General features: G+C 37.8%; 1 protein-coding gene and 1 pseudogene across 16 annotated transcripts in view; one reads left to right on the plus strand and one right to left on the minus strand.

Moving 5' to 3' along the window:
- Window positions 1–4,858: 4,858 nt before the first annotated feature.
- Window positions 4,859–21,376, plus strand: part of PIKFYVE (phosphoinositide kinase, FYVE-type zinc finger containing) — a 115,045-nt gene continuing 98,527 nt past the window's right edge. For 8 of the 16 annotated variants that reach the window (XM_037848498.1, XM_037848490.1, XM_037848496.1 and 5 more), the window contains exons 1-8: window positions 5,062–5,343; window positions 7,596–7,697; window positions 8,232–8,412; window positions 9,536–9,688; window positions 10,225–10,260; window positions 13,182–13,300; window positions 14,298–14,469; window positions 20,085–20,292. In XM_037848498.1, the coding sequence (XP_037704426.1) occupies window positions 8,241–8,412; window positions 9,536–9,688; window positions 10,225–10,260; window positions 13,182–13,300; window positions 14,298–14,469; window positions 20,085–20,292 (860 nt within the window). In that variant the 5' untranslated portion in view covers window positions 5,062–5,343; window positions 7,596–7,697; window positions 8,232–8,240. The other 8 variants (XM_037848500.1, XM_037848503.1, XM_037848506.1 and 5 more) reach the window with 6 other exon arrangements.
- Window positions 17,821–18,967, minus strand: LOC119544512 (annotated as a pseudogene).

Below are 21,376 nucleotides of genomic sequence, written 5' to 3' on the forward strand. Positions count from 1 at the left end.
TATATATATACCTATATGTTCATAAAACCAGATATAAGTTTCTTATACCAATAGCTCTTATAAAACTGTATAACAAATTTATAGACAGAATGGCTAGAAACAAAACTACAAAGCAATACATTACTATTAACATTAATTAAACATAACACATGATGTTTAGCTGAAATTAAAGTACTGCGTGGAATGTGAATATGAAGTTCACTGTTTAGATGCAGGTTATTTTAAATGTAGCCTGCCTATTCTACTGTATGCTGTGTGATAATTCAATTAATCCACCACCTTTATTTGGTTAGTATAACATTTCTTGACATCGTTTGTCTTTTGTTTGGTCAATAATTAGCCTAAATATTTGTGTATTATCTGGCCCCAACATTGTTGTAGACATGAATTGAAACATGGGCTGTGAAATTTGTTAGTATTTGGTTATGAGACACTCACCTGGATAATTAGGGAATCTCATAAATGTTCCAAGGTGTTTCTGTTTTCATTTTGATGATCTAAAAATAAAAATGGCATAGAATGAACAGGGTCAGGCATTGATTGGCCAAGAAGATCATAGGAGAGAGAACGGCCATGGTGATTTCTGGATTTGGGGTTTGAGTGACTGAGTGCCCTTCATCAAGGAGGGGATATAGATGGAGTCACAAAGTTGATGGTCAAGATAGTAAGTTGAATTTAAGGTATTCAACTTGAGATCCCTATGGGAGCAAGATGGAGATGTCCAGGAGACAGTAAACCACATGTATCCAGAGTTTGGCAGAGGTGTCTGAACTGGAGAGAGAAACCTGGGAATCTCCAGCTTATATTGATAGTTTTTGAAGTCATAGGGTATTAAGATCATCAGGGAGTATAGAGTAAGAAGAAAAGTCTGCCAGGGAGAACTCTGGAGAACACTTACATCTTTAAGGGCCAGGTGAAGGTAAAGGAGACAAAAGAATGAAAAGGATAGACTTGGCAGGGAAGAGGGGGTGGGGAGTGGGGGTGGGGGTGGGGGGGGCGGTAAGTAGTAGAAGAATTGGCAAAACTTATGTCATGGAATTCAAAGGCAGAGAAAGTTTCCTTAAAGAAGGGAGTACTACAGAGAAGTAAAAAAAAGATGGGGTCTTTAAATAATTTTGGCAAGTAGGAGGAGGACCTCATGAGTTTATTTTTAGTAGTGTGGTTCTACCAGAATGGTTCTGGTAGAAGCCATGCTATAGAGGATTGAAATGTGAATGGGCAATGTGGAAGGGGAGACCAGTCAAGAAAACTTTTTCAAGAAGGTAAATTGTGAAGTGAAGAAAATGCTTTATAAAGTGTCTTAGTATTTTTTTAAAGTAAACATAAAGCCTTAGTAAACATGCTTTTCTATCATTTTATCCTGTTTCCTTTTTGTTAGGAATGCAAAGATGTTTTTCAAAATGATGAAACTCTGTTCTAGCTAGGAATCTGTGAAATTGTCACTCTTACACTGCATGTGAAATCATAAATTGGCATAGCCTACCTAGAAAATGATTTGGTTGATGTTTCAAGCACCTTAAAAGTGACTGATCCCAGGCCTGGAGTAGAGAAAGTTTAAGATGAGCTTGGTAAATTTTGGGGAGTAAAAAAGTAAGGAAGTGCTCAAAAAGTAATGGAGGTATGTCAGAAGGACACAGGAGCCAGCTGGAAGAGACTCCCCTTGGCTAAATTAGGGACAATTTGAGAGCCAAAATAAATAGTGGTAATAATGAATAATAGCATATTGAAAAAAAATCCAAAAACCATGAGTCCAAACTGATACTAAGGAGTATAAAGAAAGAGAGAAAGAGAAGAGAAAGCCATTTATTTTACAGTAAAATTCAACTAAAGCATATGGTGGGATATAAGAATAGTACCATCATCATAATAATAATTGACTCAGACAAGAATCATAAATGCTTGGGTGAAAGTTTTTGAGGCAAAGGACATTTACACAGACTTAAAATTATCTCCCTACTGATAAAATTCAACTGGTATTAATTTTGATGTCTAGTAATGAGGAGAGAATCTGAAATGATTTTTATTCTCCCAAATTGATAGCCAGTTTCCTGTCTTTTTTCCATAAAAATGTATTGTTAGACTGTGAACTTGAGGACATGGATTATGTCATGTTCACAATTTTATATCTAGTACCTACTTACCACAGTGCCTGCCAAGCACTCAAAAATGTTTGTCAAATAGAAGCTTCTTTTTACCATACATTGAGTTTCTATATACACCAGGGCCTTTTGTCAAATAGAAGCTTCTTTTTACCATACATTGAGTTTCTATATACACCAGGGCCTTTTGGGCTGGCTATTTATTCTTTTTATATGAACCCTGGATCAATTTTGTACTTTATTTTTAGGTTTATAAAATATTTTAATATCTGGTGGGCTAATAACAAGGGAGGGCTTTTTTTGTTTCTCTTTTTTTTTAAAGAAGGCAGAGACTTTAGCATGTTTATGGGTTGTGGAGGAAGAGCCATTGGAAGACGAGAAATTGAAGATATGGTGCAAGCTTCCAGAAGAAACAACAGAGGGTGTTGGAGGGGGAGTGGGATTTTGCTGGGGAAGAAGAGGCCCTTTTCCCCCAGAAATGGAGGGAGGGAGGAGGTAAGCCAGCACAGATTTGGATGCAGGTAACGGTTGTGGTGAGCGTGGTTAGGTTGTATGGGTCGTACTTGATAACCTCTGTGTTTTCACTCAGGTAGGAAATGAGACTGCTGCGAATGAGTCAAAGTAATGAGGTGGGGGTAGTGCTTTGCAATAGCAGTAGTGAGGAATGGGAGAGGAAGCTGACTAGACTCCTAGAATGACTGCTGAGGGGCCTGGCTGAAGATGGTATATTAGTCAGGGTTCTCTAGGGAAATAGAACTAACAATATTTACCCATTATGTAAATAATGAAATTTTAAAAATAAGAATTGGCTCATACAACTATGGGGATGGGCAAGTCCGAATTCTGTAGGGTGGCCTGCAAGGTGGGAACTCCGATGAGGATTTTCAATGAGTTCCCCAGGAGAAGCTGGCTGGCTGAAGTAGAGAAGGAAATTCTTCTGAATTCTGAAATCCTAAGTTCTTCCTTTAAGACCTTCAGCTGGGTGGATGAGACTTCTCTCATCGTTGAAGTCTGTCTCCTCAATTGATTGTAGATGTGATCAGCCGTACAACCAATCAACTTTCTGATTGTTTAAATTCATGACATATCTTCACAGTAACAATCAGGCCAGTGCTTGCTTGAGCAAACAACTGGATACCATAACCTGGCCAAGTTGATACATGAACTTAACCATCACAGATGGTGACTGGGATTTGAGCTGGTACCAACCTGCAGGCTTCCATGCCACTCTCCAGCAGTGAAGAAGCGCAACTCAAGGTAGGAATTTGCCAAAACTCTTGAGGAAAAGGGCCAGGAGAATTGAATTAAAATAGCATCTCATTTTAGGTTTCATCCCTTTCCATCCTCCCATCAGGCTCCACAATTGCCGTCACCAGGTTTTGGCCTATTGTCTACAGCCAGCTCCACAGTTGGCAAGACAAAAATGACAAATAATGCTAGCCAAGCCGAGCAACACAGGGCTTGGTGACTTAGGACCATCAGCATTTCAACACGAAACCTGAATGTAAAGATTACCTATAGAACTCACATCACTTAGTACTTACTCTGGGTTCGGCATTGTGCCAAATGCTTTACATGCATTGTTTTAATTAATCTTCAAAAAACTATGTATGAAATGACTCCCTATGTGGGACATGACTCCCTGGCAATGTGGGATATGACTCCCGGGGATGAGCTTGGCCCTGGCATCATGGGATTGAGAAAGCCTTCTTGGACCAAAAGGGGGAAGAGAAAGGAAATTAAATAAAGTTTCAGTGGCTGAGAGATTTCAAATGGAGCCGAAAGGTCATTCTGGAGGTTGTTCTTATGCATTATATAGATATCTCTTTTTAGTTTTTAGTGTATTTGAATAGCTAGAAGGAAATACCTGAAACTGTTGAACTACAACCCAGTAGCCTTTATTCTTGAAGAAGATTGTATAGCTGTATAGCTTACACTGTGTGACAGTGTGATTGTGAAAACTTTGTGGCTCCCACTCCCTTTATACAGTGTATGGACAGATGAATAGAAAAATGAGGACAAAAAGTAAATGAATAATAGGGAGAGATGGGGGTTACGGGATGTTTGAGGTGTTTTTTACTTTAATTTTTATTCTTATTTTTTGTGTGTGGTAATGAAAGTGTTCAAAAATTGTGGTGATGAATGCATAACTATATAATGGTACTGTGAACAACTATTGTACACCATGGATGATTGTATGGTATGTGAATATATCTCAATAGAATTGCATTTAAAAAACAAAACAAACTATCTATCTATGAAATGAGTACTGTTATTAACCCCATTTTCCAGAATAGGGGTCTGAGGTCTAGAGAGGTTAATTTGTCTGAGGTCATATGGCTAGTTACTAGCGATGCCACCCAAGTTTGACAACATTCCTTTTAACCTTTGCTGTATTTTACACTAGTCAATGTTAGTCCACAAGAACGCTGAGCGCAGTGACATATTATGATTCCCCCACAATTGAACACATATGGTAACCGCAGCTCCGCCAGCACCCATCTATCCGGGTGACCAAGCACGCGTGATGGTCACGCGAGCGGTCGCTCAGGCTTCCTTCAGGGAGGCTGAGGCGGCCTAAGCTCGGCCGGGTGGCTGCCGACGACTCTATCTAGGTTGGAATCCTTCTGTCTGAGCATCTGATCCAAACGTCCTGTGGGCGGGAGAAAGAGGGCGGAGCTTACCTCAGGATGAGTTGCGGATTGGAGGGGAGGAGGACCAGGAGGCGGAGCCTTGGGGGGAAGCGAGAAAGCCGCATCAACCAAGTAAGCAGCTTCGCTTCCTGCCTCAAGAGCCTGTGGCCGGAGCATTTCCAGCGCTACCCTCCCGGCCGGCTTCCTGAACCTGAGAAGGGTGAAGCCGCGGCTGGGATGGAGGGTGGCCGGCGGGGTCGGGCGGGGGGAAGGGGCGCAGGGAAAGGAGAGGTCCTGTCTCGCGGCTAGCCGGTCTGAGAGTGGGGAAAGAGGCCGGCTTGGGGAGCTTGGTATCCAGAGCGGGAGTGGGGAGGCTGAGGTGAAGGCGAGAACTGGGACTCGACGACCCGTGTCTGGAGGCCAGAGCGCGGCGCCTGCAGGGGAAGGCGGGCAGCGATCTGGTCCCCGGAATTAGCCGGTTCGCTGATTCCTCGACTGCCACTGGTCTGTCGAGTAGGGAAGGGAGCCGGTTCGGCCTCTTGAAGAGATTTCCTAGGGCGCATTTGAGATTCCCTCGCCTCTCGTCCCTTGTGCCTGAACTTACTTCAGAGGTGGGTAGTCCCAGTTCCTCCTCTCTCCGGTGTGGAGAAGCTCTGAGTCTGTCAGAGGTGCACCTCTCTGCTGGAAGAGAAAGCTCGAGAGCTAAAGAAACATACTGACTGTGGGCTTTCAAATATTTATCATCTTAAATGCTTTTCTGTGCTATTTGGGGGCTATTGCATTTCAGATTATTACAAAATTTCATTCGTGGAGGAGAATTGATTTCACAATTAGTATTTTCCCTTTCTTAGACTGTTCCCAACAAAAAGATGAAAAGAAAAGCACTCTTATGGAATGTGATGGGTGCTTTTAGAAATTAGAGGTCTTTTGTCCGATGTAGAAGTTATTCTTAAGACATTCAAGAATAAATATGAGAAATGTTAGAATTCTGTATAAAGGAAGTTATTATCGTTTATGTGGTGTGTGTATATGTATATCTTATATTTTCAGGTATTGATTCAGTGCATCCTGTGTTGTAAAATTAGTACGATGTTGACAGTAGAGTAGTTCGTTGGTGTAGATATTGCACTGTCTCATTTTTGCATATTTGAGCTTCTTTTCTGGCATTTTGAAATTCCCCACTTTATGGGGATTCTTACATAAATTTTTTTGGTTTTCTTTCAGTTTGGTTTTTGACAAACAGTAAATAAAGCAAGATTACCTTTTCATTTCCTCCATGTTTCTTCTTTCTGGAAAGTGTAATATGGATCACTTTGTGGTTTTACTTTAGTGTTTCTGTTGGCACATAGGTAAAAATTGAATATAAAAGTTTGTTGGCAATGGAGGCTAACGTTTATAGTTGTCCTCCATTATTAGACAGATTTTGAATATTTTTAGAAATTACTTAGAGATGACTGGACTGATTCTCGGGTTTTCTATCTGCCAGTTTTTTGTATTGGCTAGTAGATCTGACTTATTTTTTTACATTTTAATAACTGATTAGCCTCTGGTTGTCTTAGCATATAGTAGGTCTCTATATACTTGTAGACTTCAAATGGGAAGAGGTAAAGTATTGGTGATACATCAGAGGTTTTTGGATAGTAGGTTAATATTATAATAATTACCTGTCAGTTAGAAAGGAGTGCTGGTTTATATCATAAGTGGTTATTAAGCTGCCAAAGAATGAGAGTTGCAAAGTAGTTTTTTCAGGGCCCTGGTGTCATTATATAATTATTAAAATTAATTCTATGTGGTTGTATTTTATGTTTCAGGGACTATTCTTACAGAATGTTTTCTTGATAATTTTAGTCTCAGATCTCCAAAGTATTTAGACTTGAATAAAAGTTGTGCTTGTGGATGGCTTTTAGAAGTAATGCTAAGACCCTTTAGTCAGATTGCTAATTCTGCTTCTGATGTTATCTTGTGTTAGAGTGGAATGTAGGCCTTTTTCTGAGGCCTTTGGGCTTTTGTTGTAATCACATTATCTTTTTATCTCCAGTGCTTTTTCTGCCTCCTTTTTTGAATTTATTCTTGTTTGATCACCAGTTTATTTCCAACCCTTTATGCTGGAATATGGATGTCATGACACTTTAGAAGTATTGTTGACTGCCTTCCACAATAGAAGTAGAAATAGTAGAGACCTTCCCACTCTCCTTTCTCTTTCCGGGATTCCTTCCTCTTCTCCTTCCTCTTTTCCTTCTCCCTCTTCTTCCCCCCTCCCTTCTTTCCAGTAAATACTTACTGCCAAAATTCTGTTCAAGCCTTTGTTTAATTAATTAATTATTAATCAGGTAAAGTCTTGAGTAGTTGTTAGAGAATTCAGATAGAATAGAATTGAACACTTGTGAGGAGCTACAAAAATAATTTTGATTTAGGGAAGAGTTCCTAGCCAAGATTTGGGGTTTGGTGACTGCTCTGCTAGTTACTTAGTTGCGTGACCCTTAAGAAAGTTGTTTTAGGGTCATTGTACCTTGGTTGTCTTAAAGGTAAAATGTAGTAAAAAGGTCGTGTACTTATCAGGATTATTGTAAAAATACAATGAGATGGTACATACAATTTTTAAAGTAAAAAAGCAGTGTATAAGAATATGATGTCTTTTTCGTAAAGTATAGATTAGATTACAAACTGTAGCATTTTGAAGGTAAGAGTTCTATGCAGTTCATGCTTCTATTTTAGTTGAAGAATTAATCAATAGGGCAGAAAATAGACACCAGGGCTTTTCTGTAACCTCCATTTGATTGTGTGCTTTGCTTGAATTACGTTTTTAGTTATTTTTAAAAAGCCCTTTAATAAGATCCTCATCTTAATGTCTCTGTGAGTTTAGGCTTCAAGGAGAAAAACCAGATTCATGTGCGTGAGAGGAAACATGATGGGGAACAGCCTGTTGATTTGGATAGTTTTCATGGGTGATAAAGCATAGCTTGAGGTAATTGTCAAGATTATATAGAAATGTCATTAAGGGATGACTATTTCATTTCCTTTTCTTGGAAATATATATATTTTTAATATTATATTTTAAAAGAAAAAAAATGTTTAAATAAGTAAAATAAAGTCTTGAGGAATTTCTGTTTTTGTGGTAAAACCAGTTTCCCCCATAACTTTAAAAAGCAATTTAGAATATTCCCTTTCCCCAAAGTCTTAAAAATGGGTTATAAATGATTTTTTCTCATTATTTAATTTCATTTATTTTGATATTTTCAGTAATTTGAATACTAGTGTTAAAAATTCCACATTAAATTAGTTATATAATCATAGTTTTAGGTGATTGAGATTCTTTCTTAAGATCTAGACAGCGGTCTTTTCAAGTCTTAATTTGGAGTATATGCTTAAACTAGATTTATTTACTCTTCAGTTTTCATATATTTGAATTTTCAGAGAATCAGATGTTCCAGATATTTCTATGTTTGGAATACAACTTTTGGGCTTCCCAAGGAACTTTATCTATTGCTTGTTTTTTTAGACTCATGAAATGGCCACAGATGACAAGATTTCCCCAACATTGGACTCTGCTAATGATTTGCCTCGATCTCCTACTAGTCCTTCTCATCTCACACACTTCAAACCTTTGACTCCTGATCAGGATGAACCTTCTTTTAAATCTGCGTATAGTTCTTTTGTAAATCTCTTTCGATTTAACAAAGGTAGGACTTACTCTTAAAGATCAGAGAGTCTACACTTCTGATTCTCTGAAATTCTCTTGTTCACCTTTCATGCTGTGTCTTTGCAAGAAAATGAAATATTAACAGGATGATAGCTTTAATCATAGGTAACTGGAATTTATTGCTTGAAAAGGGAAAGGTATAATTTTCACTGTAATTTTATTAATTATTAGTAACTGAAGGTCTGAATTCAAAACTAAATGCTAAATGGAGGTCCCTTTTTAAAGATATCGTTAAAGATAAAGTAGCATTTTTTGTTTTGTTTTGTTTAATTCTTAATGTGCTTCAACTTCCTGAAGTTCACAGAATGGACTTTTGTTGTTTGGGGAGTCAGTAGTAAAAAGACTTAAATTAAGTAATGAAACTAAAAGCACATGGGAGGAAACGTTTATTCTTTCAAAAATTGAAAGTTGTCAGCAGACCTGTTGTTGACTTAAACCCATTAGATTATGTTATACATGTAAAGATATCAAGTAAAAAGAACCTTTAAAAAAGAGCTCTTCTTGAGTAAAATATTTTCCTGAAAGAATAAAAACCTTGACCCATGTCTTTTGCTTTATTTGGCTGTATTATTTGACATAGATTCAGTAGAAATTTTAATAGTATTAACTGAATTCTATTAGTAATCATATTTAAAGCTCTAAAACCTCCTGTTAGTCCATATTTAAACACAGTCTTTTTTTTAATACACTATATTTTTTAGAACATTTAGATTTAAAGAAAAATTGAGACTATAGTACAGTGAGTTCCCATGTACCCTACACCCAGGTTCCCTTATTAACATCTTATGTTAGTATGGTACATTTGTTACAAAATAAATCCCTGACTTCGTGTGAAGCTTCATGTGAAGCTTGTGTTCTACTTCCTTTAATATGCTCAAGAAATTTCTAATGAAAAGTAAATGAACAAAAGCTAACATGGACCTCGGGTGTGACTATTGGGCTGTAATTTTGCCCTTCTTTGAATTTCTCTCTTTAAAAAGTAATTTAAGTATGCATGTAATGCATGCACACATTATTGCTTGAAAACTTTCATCAACTTTTTTCTCTTTGTTGTACTCTGAGTCTTAGTTTTTCAAATAATGCCAGGTTTTCCTTTGCTACAGAGAGAACAGAAGGGGGCCAGGGAGAGCAGCAGTCTCTGAGTGGAAGTTGGGCCAGCCCTCAGCTTCCTTCACGGACACAATCGGTGAGGTCACCTACACCTTATAAAAAACAGCTTAATGAGGAACTCCATCGGCGATCTTCAACTGTATTAGGTAAAACTGTTCTTATTTCATTTCTCTCTGTGTATTAGATTTTTCTCATTGCCTTTGTGCTTCCCAGGTTGCTTATTTTTTTTTTTTTTTTTTTTTAATCATCATTTTATTGAGATATATTCACATACCACGCAGTCATACAAAACAAATTGTACTTTCGATTGTTTACAGTACCATTACATAGTTGTACATTCATCACCTAAATCAATCCCTGACACCTTCATCAGCACACACACAAAAATAACAAGAACAACAATCAGAGTGAAAAAGAGCAACTGAAGTAAAAAAGAACACTAGGTACCCTTGTCTGTTTGTCTGCCCCCCCTACTTTTCTACACATCCAGGTTGCTTATTAACTTAACTTTCCTGCTATTTTGAATACTCAGGTGTTAATCAGAATTAATAATGCCACTGCTAGATAGTGAAAGTATTTGTTGGCACCTAAAAAAAAATCTTAAACATTTCATTAAACCTTCATTTAGGCAAGACAGATACCTCTTGACTGTTTTTTGATTAATTACTTGCTTGGATTTCAGCAGAGGACAGTTTGCAAGAGCCACAGGAGAACACAGGTTAGTTTCAATTTGTGAGTGAATTCTGCATCTCTTCTTGGGATGGCTGGTAAAATGTTGTGGCTTGCATGTCCCTGGCTACAGAACTTTCTCCACTCCATTAGTGGGCTGCCACTTGCTCTTGGCCTTCTGTCCTTGTTGGGGTGCAAACTGTCATTGTGACTGGAAAAGCTAAGCTCCTCTTGTCTGTTTGTTCTCCATCCTACTCTACTACACAGTCATCTCCTTCATTTTCTTGCACTTCTGATGAGTGTGGGCTGGGGAGCAGTGCCTGATTTGAGAGATTAGAAAAAGTGAGGCAGTATATGTTCTATTATTGCTAGATTGTTAAATTCAGTGGAGCAATTCGTTCAACTCAGGGTGATAGAAGAAAGTCAGTGGGAAGTGGCATAATAAAGAGAAGGAGTGTAGCATTGGGAGTCAAGTGTTCCTCAATATCACATTCTATCTGGGCTGGCCACTCTTTCCCATGAGGTCTTTTAGTGAAAAACAGGCCAGCTAGTGGTGGTCGGCAGAGGGATATTTTATTACCAGCAGAGAACTGGTTCAGAACCTCTTCCTTCTGGTGGGCCATGAAAGGAGAAGAAACCAAACAGAAAGAAGTTTCTCCCTAAGGACTAGAGCAGAGTTCTAATGGTTGCATCACTTCCTCAGGTTTTCTAGGGCAATGAGCCGCAGCCTCACTTACATCAGCCATTTGGAAGGTAGGAAGGGGAAGATGGGTGGGACAAAGGAGCTCTCCATTTATATCAAATGGGTGGAAACGAGACCATCCCCACAATAATCTTTGACCTCAATAAACTTTTCTTAGCTCTTGAACCTGACCCTTGGCAACACCTTGTTTTTGTTGAGGGAGCTCTTCTGACTAAATCCTATGCTGAATTAAGCATAGGATTGTTTCATTTGTAAAATTAAGGAGTTGTACTAGAATCTAATTTTTTATGGGTTGCAAACTGGCAGCCTGCCAAATCTTGCTTTTGGTGTTTTTATAAAACATAAATTTATGTATTTAAGTGCAGTTTGGAATGTCCAGTTTGATGCAGTCCTCACCATTCCTTAATGTCTTTTATCAAGTTTGTTTGATTCCCTTATGCTACCCTAGTCTGGAGAGTAGCTTCAGAAAGCCTAGGACTGATCATTCAAGTTCCTTTCTCTTCTAAAAGGCTGTAATTCTACAATTTACTAGTTCTTTGACTTTAGGAAAGGCATATCATATTTTAATATCCATTTTACAAGAGAAGCAACTGAGGTTATTTGTCTAAGGGCAAAGAATTAGACCAGATTTTCTCTTAGGGTGTTTTTCATATGTATCTATGATTCTCTTGGTTGCAGGACAGGTCTCCTGCTTTCTTGTCTGATAGGTGATGCTAATAGTATACTAAGTGGCTAAATGCAAGGGGCTTCGCAGTTAATTGTTGCTCTCGCATGGGAACACAGCTATTATGATTTTAACAGCTTCATCAGTTTCCTTTTTTTAACTCATAAATCATGGGCAGTTTTATATTCTGAGTCTCCAGAAAAATTTGGTCATTCTTATATTACACTTTTGTATTCTAGTAACAGTACAACTGAGGTAGATGCTGAAATTAAGACATAACTATTTATTGAATGACAAAGTTTTCAAAGTTTTGTAAAATAGGTGCAGAGTTAGATAATTATTCCAGTAATTAAATTATCTTGGGGAATTCTTTACATATTTAGATTTCGATACTGACCTTTCATCCCTTGTAATCCTTTCCCACCCAACCAAACCAAAGAATACCTAAAACAAATCTAGCAAATAAATTAGGTTGAGGGAGATTCAGGGTGGGATAGTTTTCATCTTGCTTTGCCATAAGATGTCAGGTTCATAGGCTTATGCTGATCAGATGTTCATCCTTTTATTTTGTAAAACCACTCCACTTCATCTTTAGGTTTTGAAACTGCCAGAGTCAAGAATAAGTAGAAATGTCATTTGTCACCTTGCTCTAAAATAAGGAATAATAGGTGGCAATTTTGGTGGACAGATCCTATTCTATCCACAGAGCTGGAATTTTAGGCTTATTTTATTAATAGGGTCTGACTTCATTTTTTATTATTTCCAGTTTGGAGCTGCAGGGATGGGGAGGAGGAAGTAGGAGGGGTTGGATTGGAGTTCCAGCAATCCTTTAGCGGTTTTAATCTGCTTGGATATTGGTCAAAGAAGGTCCATGGAAAAATTTGTCATCCTGGATGTTCTAAAATCTGTCAGTATTTTTGGGGGCTGGGCTAATAAGTTCCTTTCTGATGATCTTGAGGAGACCTTTGGATACATGGTCTGAGACTCCAGAAAAATTTGGTCATTCTAATATTACACTGTTGTATTCTAGTAACAATACAACTGAGGTAAATGCTGAAATTAAGATATAACTATTTACTGAATGATAAAGTTTTCAAAGTTTTCTAAAATAGGTGCAGAGTCAGATAATTATTAATTAACTATATAATAATAACTATTTCTTACCTGGTTGACTTCAGAAATTACCCTAGGTTAACCCTCTGGAATTGCTTTTTCTTTTGCTGAAATTCTATCAGGTATTTAATAGGAGTTGGGACTGAAGATCACAAGGAATCATTAGTGAATTTTGGACCATTTAAGCAGTGCTCTTCCCTCAGGTGTCAAAACCATCAATAATATCAGGCAATACTTGTCTTACATATGAGGGCGCCTTACTTGCTTGTGAAACTATGTTTTACATGGTAATAAGAAAGACTTTCAATAGCCTCTTACCCTTATAAAGACTAGTTTTAACACTCAAACCATATCAGTAGCTGGGAGAACACAAGCATATGTTGACAAAGAGGCAGTTTGAATCATATGCAGATTTTGTGCAGGGATACTAGGGACTCCTAATGAGGTTTGTTGGTTGGTTTTTTTTTTTTTCTTTTTGAATCTGAATCAGATGCCAGAAGAAAAGCAGAACCTACCTTTGGAGGTCATGATCCTCGTACAGCTGTTCAGCTTCGAAGCCTCAGCACAGTATTAAAACGCCTAAAGGAAATCATGGAGGGGAAAAGCCAGGTACTGCCTACAGACTTTGAAGGATTACTTGTTAAGCACTTGTAGGGATAATGCTATGCCCACATGGCATAATGCTACTTGAAAGAAAGTTCAGTTGGTACTACCTCCAGCTATGTGTACCATATTTTTTTGCATAAGTCTTTTAGTGTAGCCTTATCAGTTTTCCCCCCTTCATATTAGTGTTTTCTTGTGTTCTGTGTAAGAAGTTTTTATTTAACCAGGTTCAGTTGCTAATCTCCAAAGTTTTCTTCGTAAACTTTATTATTTGTGTTTATAGGAACCAAGCTTCATTTTGTTCCTGTTAGGCAAAACTCTCCACCCCCAACACATAACACAACACACCCCTAGCAAATATTCCAGGAAGCTCTCCTACATGACTGTTTACATAAAATTTACTCTTAGCTAATATAACAGTCTGAGCAAGGACAAAAACAAAAATTTTCCATAACTTAATAACCACCCTGATGTCAACTCCTGATCCTACCCTGAGCAAACCAATCTCCTGACTCAACTCCTTACTTCTCTATCTAACCCACCAACAATTATTCCCCCAAACCCCCTCCCCAAAAGCTGTAGCTGTACTCCCAACCTTGTTCAGGGCTGTTGCCACTCTTAGGCTTCAGCCCGCCTGGGCATGGCTACAATAAAACTTTCTCCAATTGAGCTTTGATCTGATCTCTTCCCTTCCCAGGCAAAAACCTAATAGTTCCTCATGGATGTTCAGCTGGACCCAGTGCCTTTTTTTTTTTTTCCTATCCTTGCACCAATACCCTGTATAAAATTACTGTAGCTTTAGAGTACATCTTGCTGGCCAATATTGTAAGCCCTTTAAATTCTTCAAGATTGTCTTGGTCATTTTGACCCTTTGCATTTCCATTTGAATTTTATAATTTGTTAATTTTTGCAAAAGAAGTCTTCTGGAATTTTGATTAGGATTGCATTTGATGTTGCTTCTTAATAATCAGTATTTTGCCTTCACACACTTTTATTGTTACAGGATAGTGACTTGAAGCAATACTGGATGCCAGATAGCCAATGTAAAGAGTGCTATGACTGTAGTGAGAAATTTACGACCTTTAGGCGCAGACATCATTGCCGACTGTGTGGGCAGATTTTTTGTAGTCGTTGCTGTAACCAAGAAATCCCTGGGAAATTTATGGGCTACACAGGTAAATGCATTTTATTGGCAGTTTTAAAAAATTTTAGAGGTTATCTCTATAAAATAGTTATAATATATGACCAGTATTCAACCAATTTTTATTTTGGGCTTTATAGGTAAGATATAGGGGACACAAAGGTGAGTGAGACATAGCTTTGCTCTTAAGGACTTAACAGTAGAATGGGAGTTCAGACTCCCATTATCTTTCACCTGGAATGTAATTAGAACCTACAAGAGACTTTTTTACCTTTAATTTTTCTCTACCTCTAACTCATTTTTTCATATGCCTGTCAGTATTCTATATAAAATTCTAATCCAATCATGTCAGGGTATTCCCCTGCCTAATACCTTTTCAGAACTCTTATTACCCTTAGCATAAAATCCCGTTTTGTTAATATGGTCTTTAAGGCTCTTCCTTTCCTGGCTTGTTTACCTCTTTCTTTTGCCATACCATCCCTTTGCCTTTACCTATTATAATACTTACAGTTTTCTATTGGGTCATTCTCTGCTTTCTTTAAATTCAGGACTTCATTATGATGATCTTGCTGCCTAGAACACTTCACCTCTTCACCCCTTCACCCCTTATCTGTCTCTCTTGGCAACTCTTCTTAGTGTAAGATATTAGTCAGGACTGGGTTGGGGTACTTTTTCTATATGTTCTAATAGCACTTGGTGTAGTCTTCTGTCTTAACACTTGGTTTACACTGGGTTGAAATTGGATACTTGTCTGTGTTCTCCACTGAAAGCTCCTGGAGGACACGGACCTTTGTTCAGCTCTTAAATTTAGTGCCTACTGCATGTATCAGGGCTAGCTTTAGCAAGTTTGCTGATGCTGCATTCCCTGACTGACACTTGTCTTCCTCTTTCTTAATTCCTCATCTTTTATGATTTAGCCTGGGCATTACCTTTAGGAAACTTTCCTTGATTTCCCAAAGCTGGAATAGTACCCTTTCAGGAAACCACATCTTAACTAAATAGCTAGATGACTTTGGGTGTTGCTTTAACTTCTCTGTTCCTCAGTTTCTTCATTGGTAAAATAGGGTTAACATTACCTACCTCATATAATTGTTGTTGGGATTAAATGGGATAATCTGTACAGGACACAGCTATACACAGCAGCCTTGAATAAATGTACACTACCTAGAACATTTTCTGACACATAAAAAGGGATCAGTGAATATTAGCTATTGGTGTCATTTTGACCATTTGCATTTCCATATGAATTTTATAATTGGTTTGTTAATTTCTACAAAGGAAGCCTTCTGGAATTTTGATTTAGGATATCATGTCTGCAGCTTTTTGATTATATGTGTCTGTCACCTCCACCGGACCATGAGTTCTTTGATGGCATACTGTTTATTATCAATCCTTGTATCCCCATCACATAATAGAGTCGTGTGCTCAGTTGGCCCTTACATGAGATGAAAACTTTATTTTTATGGTCAGACTTGGCTCTGTTTATTGATCTGATCATTTTAGTCTAAATTACTGGCTGGTTAAGGGAGATTTCTTTATGTTTTAAGAAATGAACTAAGTCTTGTTCTGGTAAGTTAAAGACCTTCTGCAAGGAATAATTTCACTTTCTGACTGATACTTTGGTCAACTGGTATAATGTGTCCATAGAACAGACCAGAGTCCAGAGTTTCCTTTTTTTCTTTTTGGTCCTGATTGAAGTGGGTATATTTTTCTTTGGAGGTTTTTTTTTGCACCATGGTCTTATTTTTATTTGAGAAAATGAATATCTATGTACAGGTATACATTATTTGATTATGAGAGTTTTATATTTTGTATGTTTCAGTATTTTCTAAGTTTTTGACACTGGACATGTCACTGTTTGCATTGAAAGAAAAACATATTTTAAGACAATAATGTTTGCATTTCTGCATAGAAAAAATATGAGAGGATATACATTGTAATGGTAGGAATAGTTATTTCTTAGTGTTAAGAGTTTTCAGTGTTTTTGTGTTTTTTTTTGCTTTTATTTGTATATTCTAAGTTTCTTACAGTAAACACGTACTAATTTTGTAGTCAGAAGCAAAGTAAACAAGTTATTTCAAACATAAATCCCAGATTTCAGCAAACCACTAGGTACCTGCACATAACTGGGCCCATTAAAATGTATGCTTCTGACTTGAGTTGCTCAGTCCCTTATAACTCTTAGGCAATGATTTAATGACCTCTTGTTAATGCCCTGTTGAATAGTGATAGCTTGTCTTCCAAATATTCTTCAGTTATCTCATCACACTTCTCCAACCCAGCTGAAGAACCACTTCTTATTTTGATGTGAAAATGGATGCCATCCAGTATATCCTCAAATTTTTTCTTCTCTCCTCAAATATCTCTTTACAAATTAACTTTTCTCTTTCTTAGCTTCTGTTATCTATCAAGAATGATTTATGTATTTTTTGAAATTTTTTGAAAATGAATTCAAGAATTTCATTTTTCTTTACGTGGTGCTCTATCAAAATTAAAGAGATAATCCAGGAAGGAAATAAGGAGTGTGGTACATTAACTTATGTACCCCAATTTAGACATGTTCTTAATCTTAACCCGTATTCCATGGTTGTGAACCCATTGTAAATAGGACCTCTGAAAGATTGATTTTTCATTAAAGTGTGGTCTAACTGCATGAGGTTGGATCTTAATCCTGATGACTGGAGTCTTTATAAGCAGAAGAAATTCCAGCACAGAGAAATCCATGGGGAGGAAGTGGAAACAGGAATCCAACAGAACCTGACAAGCTGTTGGGACATTCTGCCACCAGCCTGAGGCATTGGTATCTGTTTCTCTTCCGTTCTCCCTGGATGTTACTTTTTGTTTCCCACTTCTCCCACTTCTTCGTGAAGGCTGACTGCCAGCGATCCTGGATCCTGGACTCCTGTGTCACATGGCTAGGCACATGGTGGTGTCTGCTAGTCTCTCACTTCTCTTCTGGGTTTCCTTGCTTTCAGCTTCTTGCTTCAGTAGCTTTCTCTCTTTGAGTTTTAATAGCTTTCACCTGTTAAACTGTGGCCTCAAAAATGAGTAAATCAACAAGCCATGTTTATTTTTTTTTTTTTTACACATTCATTATTTTTATTTCACTTTCTAGCAGACAATTTACATACCTCCCTACCCCTTCCTTTAAGTTAGTGTGACAGTTTTCCATAATAAACTGTTTAGAGAGAAGCTTTGGTCAAAAATGGAATGAAACAGAAAAAAAAATTGCTGCTTTCAAAGACCAATTATATTCAAACAAAAACACACAAGCAATATTTGCACATGATGTGCTCAGTGTTTCTTGGTGGCTGGCTTTCCTCCCCATCCAAATGGCAGAGCTGTGGTCAGTCATAGTTTGTCATGCTAGATCCTGGAGGCTCACTCATCTTAACATTATTCTAAGGCCCTGGATAGAAGATTCTAAAGTCTTGAAATCCCAAATTGTCATGGCTCAATTGATGCCAGTAGTGCAAAATTTGTGACAGTCTTGCTTGTCCACCTCATGAATAGACACTTGAGTGATGCTATTCTGGTGCAGTGTCTCCAAGGCTATATTGTGGTCCTCGGTTGTGGCCCTCTTGTCCATGTTGTGGAAGTGTTCCATGGCCGACATGTTGTGCTGGATGCTCTTGTTTTGGAAGGTCTAGTTTGGAGATGAAGGTCAAGCAGCCACGGTCATCGTAGTTAAAGAGCATTGGGCAGCAGTTGTGGCCAGCAGCCACAATGCTGTTCTCAGAGATAAATGATATGCTTAGGAGTGGCAGGAACTCCGTTTTCAGAGTTGAAACCTGCATGCTTTTTGAGGTATCGGCAACAGACACGGTGCTGTCGTGGCTGACCCAGGCGCACTGACTCCCACTAGCTGAGAAGCTGACTCCATGAACCCAGCCACCAGTGCCACTGCCACCAGACTCTGACATCAGCTGGCCAAAAGGCATCTTGCTGCCCCATGGTGTACTGGCTGGCTTTTCATCCACTTCTTTACTGTAGGCAGAGAATACTCTGCATTTAAAGTCACAGGCTCCTGCTGCCAGCAAAACATTGTTGGGGTGCCAATCCAAGCTGAGGACCGTGGAATGAGTAGGCTTTTTAATGTGCTTGCTTACCCACCAGTCATTCTCAAACTCAAAGTAACAAACAGAAATGAGTCGTGCTCCACTTCCCACTGCAAATTTGTTCTCTAGTGGGGACCACTTCACAAAAGTGGCTACACGATTAATTCTTAGGATCTCCAGGGTTGGCTTCCAGATACCATCTTTCTGACTCCAGACATAGGCATTGCAGTCTGCCCCACAAGTGACGATGCGGTTGCTCTTGGGAGCCCAGTCAATACCTGTGATGTGTCCATTGTGCTCCTTGAGTTCATGAGCTTTCACCCACTGGCTCCCGTTCTTCTTATAGATGTGGACTTCATGGTTATTGGGGCTAAGGGCAGTCTGGGTACTATCCCTGTTCCAAGTATGACAGGTGATTGGCTCTAATAAAAACTAATGCAGAGACATTATTCTTGGTGTTTTCAAAGGGTAGAAAGCTGGGGTCAGGGCAGGGGGGACAGTCCCAGAGCAGAGAATTCATAGACTCGGGTCAGTCGCCGCAAACAGGCTCCAACAGGTGTGGGCGGAGACTCAGGCTGGGAGAGAGCAGCTCTTAATTTTGATTAAAATTAATGCCCAATTCAGTAAAACTGAATATTATATAAAAGTAATTTTATGATGTTTTCAAAAAATTTTATGATGTTACAAAAGTCTTTTCTTATACTTGGCAGTAATTCTGGTTAAAACACAGTTCAGTTGACTTTCAGAAGTCTTTTGTTCCATATCACTTCAGTGTTTTAACATTAATGGTAAAGTTTTAAGGTAAAATTGTTAAATAACATGTTATTAGAAAAGTTTAATTATCTTAGCTCCTTGTTTTAGTATACTAAAATGTTATAGAATCATGCAAAATAGTGTTATGGAAATAATAGGGTCGAAATGAAAACTTAGATTTGGATAGGACCACATTCTAAAAAAAAATTCATTATTTAAAAGTATTATATTAAATGACCTGTTGTTTATATCCCAAGAATGTTTCATTTCTATGTTAACTTTTACTACAAGGATGTCTTTTACAGTTTTTAGCCCCATCTTTCATATTGTGCAAACTCATTTTTTATTAGTTTGTTTTTAAAATTGTGCCCCCTTGTGGAGGCCACTTTTTAGGGCTTCATATTGGAGACTGATAGCATTTTACCTCCTTATTGTTGCCTAGGGAAAATATGTTTTGCTTTGTGTTGATTTATTTATTCTATTCAAAAACTTTTTTTTACATGGAATATACTGTCTCTTAGAGATTCCTTATTTAACTTTTAGAACCTTAAAAAAGATTTTTTAAAGCACTATTTTCTAGTGCTTGAGTCATATTTTCTTAACTTGTTATAAATACTTGAGGTAATTTAGGTACCTGAATGAATTAATCATAATTATAGTTCTTAAAATATGTAAACCAGCCAACTAAAGTATTTAACTTCTTTAAAATGTCTTTTTCAGTAGTTTTTACTTGAACATATTTTCTGTTATTAGATTAACTGTTAACCCAAGGACTTGAAATGTTCTGTTAGGTCTCATATTACTGCCATCTTTTACTTAAATTTTTTTTTTCCTCTAGGAGACCTTCGAGCTTGCACATACTGTAGAAAAATAGCCTTAAGTTATGCTCATTCCACAGACAGTAATTCCATTGGAGAAGACTTGAATGCTCTTTCAGATTCTGCTTGTTCTGTGTCTGTGCTTGATCCTAGTGAACCCCGAACACCTGTTGGGAGTAGAAAAGCTAGTCGCAACATATTTTTAGAGGATGATTTGGCCTGGCAAAGGTACTGTTGATTAAATATAATTTTATTTATATTTTAGAAATACTGATAGCCTTGTGACTTTTGAGTGCTCTTAGTTGACATTTACTTTCACTGAATTGTTTCCTGCAAATTCACTGTTCTTCCCTTTTTTTCTACACTTGTTTCTAGAACGTTCAGAGAAAATGGTTATGCATAGTTATGATATTGACTACTTAGAGTGTAAGCGCCATAAGAACTAAGGACTTTATATCTTTTTTATTCACTGCTCTTTCCTTGACATCAAGAACAGTGCATGCCATATGTATCTTTTTTGTTTGTTTGTTTGTTTTTTCAAAGAGAAAGAGTTTATTGCTAGGCACAAAGCAGGAGAACAAATGGCCTATTGGTCCAAAATCTGTCTGCCTGAACTGCAGTAATTCTGATAGTTTTATAACCAAAAGATGGGTAGGTTTTAGAATAATGAGTACAGTGGCCCAGATTATGTAATTAGAAGTGATCTAATTATTGAGCATGTGCAGATTGATTACATGCTTAGTCACAGAATGTATATAAGAAAATGGTGGCCTTAATATGAGGATGGGGGTGTGATTTTTAGTATTATAATGAGATATAGGTGACTTGTAGGTTAAAGTCTAAGCTACTACACATGTCAGTTGGGCCCATTTTGGCTAGATCCAGTTTTGGTTATCAGGCTAACTTTGGACTTGGGATGGGTTAGTTCTGGACTGACCCAAGACCCTTCATTATAATCAACATTAGGGATGTCTTTAGTGATCACAAGACTTAAAGTCAAAAAACTGATAAATGGGTACAAGCGAAGGTTAGTCACAAGGTTTTTACAATCACAAGGGCACAAGATAAAGGCTGTACAATCATTATCAGAGATCAAGGCAGCTGGATTACAGTTCAGGTTGCAGGTATTTCCCTCTATATACTCTGATGTACCGGAAAGTGAAAAGGAATATCTATGTAATGATTCAGTAATCATAATCAGTCCTTAAATCCTGACTTATTGGTTGTAACTCCTCCCTCTTATATGACAGTTTTCCCTCAATCCTGAGGGATATCTGGATATCTCGGCAACGACTCTTAACCGCTTCGTGCT

Source organism: Choloepus didactylus, chromosome 9, assembly GCF_015220235.1.
Source record: "Choloepus didactylus isolate mChoDid1 chromosome 9, mChoDid1.pri, whole genome shotgun sequence".
Lineage (NCBI taxonomy): Eukaryota > Metazoa > Chordata > Mammalia > Pilosa > Megalonychidae > Choloepus > Choloepus didactylus.